The following is a 6728-nucleotide window of genomic DNA, read 5'->3' as shown; positions in this document are numbered from 1 at the left end:
CGTCATCATTATCCTCATCATCTTCATTTTCATCATCTTCATTCTCATCTTCATCCTCATCTTCCTCCTCATCTCCATCCTCGCCATCATCTTCATCCTCATCATCATCTTCATCCTCATCATCATCTTCATCCTCCTCATCATCTTCTTCATCTTCTCACACACAGTACAGAGACTATCGTTTGCAAATCCTACCTGACGTTCTAGTTTTGAACGAGGACTTCCAGCGATCGACAGCCTGCCAGATGGTCAGACACTCGACCAACACCAACGCACGCAACAGAACCACGATCACAACAAAGAAAGATAAATATTACAGCGGTCCCGCTAGCAACAACAACAACGACAACAACAACAACTACAACAACAACCTCCAAATTACCAATCCGAATTCGAATTACGAGAACGTCGACAACATCAACAATGGAAACACCGATAACCATAACAACAACAACAACAACTACAACAACAACTACAATAACAACAACTACAACAACAATCCAAATTATTATTCTCACCGTTCTAACCAGGCCCAACTCAATCAGAATGGAATTGTTGACGGCAGTAGAGGGCCGCACGTCGGCTCATCCGCGTCTGATCTGATCATCAAGGAACAACAACCGCCCTATGTCAATGGGGTCGATTTGAAGGTTTTGGAAGAGGGAAAAGATGTCAGCTCGATGAATGAGGCCCACTATGGAGGAGAGTCCCACCAGGGTCTGGAGGGAGATCCGCCGGAGATCACACGTTAGTTCTCTACTTTGTCGCAAATAAAATTTGCGTCTGTGTAAACATTTCACGAAGGTACCTATGAAATCATTTCATTGGTAATTGATGGGAATAATTTTTTGCAGATATCGTAACGCTGGAAGATTTGAAACTCCTGCTGATCAACGTGCAGAACAGTTTGAATGAACAGGTTGGCAATTAAAAAACACACATACATATAGACATAATATATTAATCAAATAAACAATGAATGAATCAAACAAACAATGAAACAAACAAACAATGAAACAAACAAACAAACAAACATAACAATTGCGACAGATAAGCGAGACAAAGAGACTGCGAACCGTATTGGAATCGTGCGGTATGTGTGCCAGTCGAGATAGCGGCTACGACAATGAAGTCACCGGCGAAAGAAATCCCTGCTATCCCCACAATCCCTGCTTCCATCTATCCCAATGCTATCAGGATAGTTCATCTTACCAGGGATTTAGATGCAGTCCCTGTCCGAACGGATACATGGGTGATGGGATGTACTGCAGGCCTATTTCTTGCCAGGATGGCCCGTGCTATCACGGTTCGATTTGGTATTTTTGTAAAAATAAAATAAAAAATGAAATAAAATATTTATTAATATGAAATTATGAAATAAAATTTGTTTGTTGTATTTTCTTTATTTCATCTAATATTTAATTGAAAGCCGAAAAAATAAAATTACTTGCCGTAGTTTAAACATCATAGCAGCGCATGTACAAACCAACTTTTTTTTATTAATAAACGAGTTTGACGCATTTTGAATACGACGTATCAACTCAATTTTTATGATTTTAAAAATTTTTCTTACAAACAAAATTAACTCAATTTTTAACTGAGTTAACAAGCAAACAAACAAACACACAAACAGATGTGCAATGTTTCGACGTGGCAGTGGGAGACGTCAGGTGCGGGCCGTGCCCTGAAGACATGACGGGCGATGGAATAACATGCACCAAATTGCCAAACAAATGCGCCGACCCTGACTTCTGCTATCCCGGGGTCAAATGCACCCTCAGTTATTACGAGCCCAAATGTGGACCATGTCCGGAAGGTGAGAGTTTGATTTTTTGCTATTTTTCAATCAACTGTTCACTCCTTCGATGATCCTGAATTTGAGATTAAAATTATATTTTGTATAACATTATGGTAAAATATTTATTAAAAAATTCAAAAACATTATGGTGAAATATTTATTTTTGACAAATTAAACATACTTTGAAGGTTACATCGGTGACGGGATCGGTCCAGAAGGCTGTCGCAGGCGTCAGTGCTCAGACATCCGCTGCTACAAGGGAGTCGAATGCGTTTACGAGAACGACATTCCGAGGTGTGGAGGATGCTTGAGGGGTTACATCAAGAACAGCAGAGGAAAAGGTTGCATCCCGAAGGATTGTAGCGCCAATCCATGCGTCCCGGAAGTGCTTTGTTACAACGACACCACACGTGGATACAAATGCGGATCGTGTCCTGAAGGAATGACCGGAAGTGGCGATAAGTTGCACGACGGATGCAGGTATCAAACTTGCAATGAAGGATATTGTTATCCTGGTTCCCTCTGCGAAGATACTCCAAACGGTCCAATGTGCATCAAGTGTCCGGATCATCTGATTGGGAGTGCAGTCGGGCCTCAGGGATGTAGGAGAACAGCGTGCAGTGATATTCAGTGTTATCCCGGTGTTCAATGTATTGAGACTAGAGATTATCCCATCTGTGGACCGTGCCCTGAAGGTTGGATACAAAATTACTTAATTCGAATGATCTCCATTTAATATTTTGTATCCGAACTTTTTAATTACACGCAACAATATCTCCATAAATTCAGGATTAATTGGAAATGGGCATGTAGATGGGTGTCGAAGGATTCAATGCCAGGATAATCCGTGCTTTCCGGGCGTCCAGTGTACACCTGTCGTGGAGGGCTACGTGTGTGGACCCTGCCCCGTCAACATGACGGGCAACGGTCAAAGAGATGGATGTAGATTTCTAAGGTAGTGGCACTTTGTTATTTGTTTTTCGCGCTTCAATTAGTCTCTATTTTCCACATTCATTGATAATTTGTGTTAGCTAGTTATAATTTTTACCTTTCATTTATGTAAAACTGTTTTAATGTTTTTCTTTTAAACGAAGAATAGAGTTTACAATGAAATAAAATTTTGATGAATTAAATCGATCGCAGAGCTAATTAACTTACTTTACATACTTTATTACTTAATTAAGTAACTAATTAATCAATTAAAAATTTACTTAATCACCCAAAATTTTTCCATTTTTTCCATCATTAGTTGTTCCGACTCGCCATGTCCGTCTGGAACCGTATGTGAGGCCGATCAAAGCGTCGGACACAGATGCATCGCTTGCCCTCCACGTAGTTCTCGGAAGGAATGTCGCAGAGAGCAAGGTGTGTCCTTGATGATGGTGTTTGTGTTGTTGTTGTTATTGTATTGTGAATATATAAATTCATAGTTAATGTAGTTGTCTATGTTGTCTATGTTGATAATGTTGTTGCTGTTGATGATGATAGTGTGGTTAGTGTTGTTGGTGTTTGTGTTGTTGTTGTTGATGAGTTTTTGTTACGAATATATAGAATAAATTTAAAGCTAATGTTGTCGTTTATGTTGTTAATGTTGTTGTTGTAATTGTTGTTGTGATTGTTGTTGTTGTAGCTGCTGTGGCTGCTAATATCGTCGTCGTCGTCGTAGTTTTTACAAAATTTTCTTTTCACGTCCTATCAAATCATTCGCATCCCATTATGCTATTAATAATAAAGTACAATCAATCAATCATTTATCGATTTGGTCTGGTTGTTTGATGTATGTGGGGTTTGCAATGTGTATGTTGTACGTAATGTTTATTCAAGATAACATTAGCATTGTTTGACATTCATTTTCATGTTGTTATCATTATACTATCAAAAGTCTTACACAAATAACTGTTGTTATTGTTGTCTGTTGTTATTATTATTGTTTATTGTTATTATTATTATTATTTCTGTATACTGTTAACTGCTGTGGTATAATTTTTGGTGTAACTTTAAACTGAAATTTGTAACATTCTTTCTGAATGAACTAAAGACAACACCTTAATTGTTCCCTAATGTAATTTTGAAATTTATACATTATCAACTTTATCTCTCCCATCCTCTCTCCTCTCTCTCTCTCTCTCTCTTCGTTTTGTTTTTTCTTCCTTCTTTTTTTGCAATATATTACTATTGATATTATATATTTATATTATATTGTTATATTTATATAGATATATTAATATATCAAATCAAAATCAAATCAAAAATACTTATATAAAAATATATTAAAATATATATAAAAAAAATATTAAAATATATACTATATTATGGTTATATTTATTTAAAATAATAAAATCCACAATCCACCAGACATCGCGCCAAAGACGTGCATCGATCTTAAATGTTTTCCGGGTGTCCAATGCACCGAAACTCCAGAGGGACCCAAGTGCGGCAGCTGCCCTCGAGGAATGCACGGAGATGGTACACTGAGTGGGTGCCATGTCTTGAGGTGTGTGTATGTATGTATATATGTGTGTGTGTAATGTGTGTGTATGTGATGTGGGTATATGTGTATGTATGTACGTATGTAAGTATGTGTATGTGTGTGTACGTATGTGTATGTGTGTACGTGTGTAAGTAATGTGTATGTAAGTGTGTATGTGGGTTTGTAATGTGTATGTGTGTGATGTGGGTGTGTGTGTATGTGTGTGTTTATGTGCGTGTGTGTGTGCTGTGCGTGTATGTTTGTGTTTGTGTGTTTGCGTGGGTTTATTGGTTGATATTTTATGTATCAGTTAATTCGTTTGTCTGCGAGTGCATATTTTAAAATTGCGGTTTCTTGTTCGTGAACGTTTCTTCATAGTGTTTATTTACATGCATACGAACGTTGAATCATTTCAAATGCCTGGCATATCTTAAATTGTTCAATTGTTATTTGAGAGCTATTTATCAATTCAATTAAAAAATCTAAAACCACGCACTGATTGGTGACAACTAACATAAACAAAAACACGATACACACACACACACACAAACAATAAACATGATACATAAACAAACAACAATAAACATGATGCATAAAAAAACATGATACAAAGAAACAAAACATGATACAAAGAGACAAAATATAGATACAAAGAAACAAAAGATGGATACGAAGAGACAAAACATGGATACAAAGAAACAAAACATGATACAAAACAAACAGATCATGATACAAAACAAACAGAACATGATACAAAACAAACCTACAAACAAACAGATGCAACGTGAAACCTTGCCATGCCAACCTGACGTGCCACAACGAACGCAGGGGTGTCAGGTGCAGTGCTTGCCCCCCTGGTTTCACCGGCGACGGCCTCACCATCTACGGAGATCCTGGATGTTCTCCCATTCCCATTCCTAAATGCACTCCCAATGTCTGCTATCCGGGGGTCCAGTGCACGGATGACCCAATTAAGGGACCTCAATGTGGAAAGTGCCCCTCCAAAATGGTGGGCAATGGAAGAAAGAATGGATGTCGAAAAATGAGGTTTGAAGAATTATTTTAAATGTACATTCTTAGACTCGTGTATGTTTCTACCGTATTCATTATTTTATTGCGCTTATACTAACACCACATTTTTAAATTTTCCAGGTGTATAGACAATCCCTGCCACGATGGAGCAACCTGTCTAGACTCTGACCAGGGCTACAAGTGCAAATGTCCTGATTGGATGACAGGGACTGGGGAGAGAGGACAAGGATGTACCGCCATTGCTAAAGAAACCTGCACCCCAAGCCCGTGCTACGCTAATGTTCAGTGCACTATGAATGACACGTTGGGGCCCGTTTGCGGTCCCTGTCCCAATGGTTTGAAGGGGGATGGATACGTCTGTAACGATATTGACGAGGTAAAGTTTGTTGTTATTTATTTCACAATTTAGACGATTTACATTCTCAATTTAATATTTTTCTATACGAATTTACGAAATATAATACTAACAACTGAAGTTATACATTAATTAATTTCTCAATTCACTGTAAAATATTTGAGCAAGATTTATGTTTGCAGCTTTTAATTCACTGTTGACTAGTTAAAATGTTACTTTAAAACAAATGTCATCATACTAAAAAATTAACTCTTCCACATTATGAAACAACAAAACGAAGCACATAACAAAAACAAGCACCTTGGCAAATCTATTCGTCATATTTTCACATTTTAAAATCCTAATTTTTTTTTTCACCATTTTTCACCAGTGTAAAGATTACCAGCCCTGTGACCCGCTAACGAAGTGCACCAACCATCACGGTGGATTCACCTGCTCCGACTGCCCGTCTGGTTTCGTAGCTACCTTCACTAAAATTGTCAATCAGACGGATGGTCCTAGGCTGACATACACTGTTAGCCTTTCATTATACCCATTAAATATAATACAATATTTTCTTATTTTTCTCACCAATGTGATACAAGCTAATGATAAGAAGACTGTGATAGAGCTTATTGAGGAACTCATCTAGCACCCATTAAAACGAATCATTAAATAACCAATACTACTAATATTACTGCTAATAATTGTTTGTTAATATTTTCTTTTCCAAAAAATCACATCTGAAATATCACATTTGAAATATTACAAAAGATAGATTAATTTTATTTAAATGTTTTTTAACGACAGCGCTGCAAAGATATAGACGAGTGTTCGACGGCCAGAGACAACTGCACATTGTATTCTGAATGTATCAACACTGTGGTATGTTGACGTTATTAACTCGATCCATAATTCATTTTATAATTAGTAATCATCCCATTCATCTCATAATGCATGAAAATTATCGCATAAAGTTTCTACAAATTATCCTTTAATCCATAGCACTAATCATTTCATAATTAGTAACCATTCATCTCACTTATCCCAAAGTTATCCCATTCGAATGATCCCATCTACAGGGAGGATTCTAC

At 37.2% G+C, this 6728-nt stretch overlaps 1 protein-coding gene across 1 annotated transcript; it reads left to right on the top strand.

Moving 5' to 3' along the window:
- Window positions 1-5412: 5412 nt before the first annotated feature.
- Window positions 5413-6112, top strand: HELRODRAFT_128131 (hypothetical protein; the record flags this gene model as incomplete). The annotated part of the gene is made up of 2 exons (XM_009023761.1): window positions 5413-5676; window positions 6026-6112. Coding segments are annotated over 2 exons (351 nt in total), but the record flags the coding sequence as incomplete, so codon positions are not given.
- Between the last annotated feature and the right edge of the window lie 616 nt (window positions 6113-6728).

The sequence above is a fragment of the Helobdella robusta genome (genome assembly GCF_000326865.2).
Source record: "Helobdella robusta unplaced genomic scaffold HELROscaffold_374, whole genome shotgun sequence".
Taxonomy (NCBI): domain Eukaryota; kingdom Metazoa; phylum Annelida; class Clitellata; order Rhynchobdellida; family Glossiphoniidae; genus Helobdella; species Helobdella robusta.
Note: the sequence above shows the minus strand (reverse complement) of the source record. Positions and strands in the feature narration are given on the sequence as shown.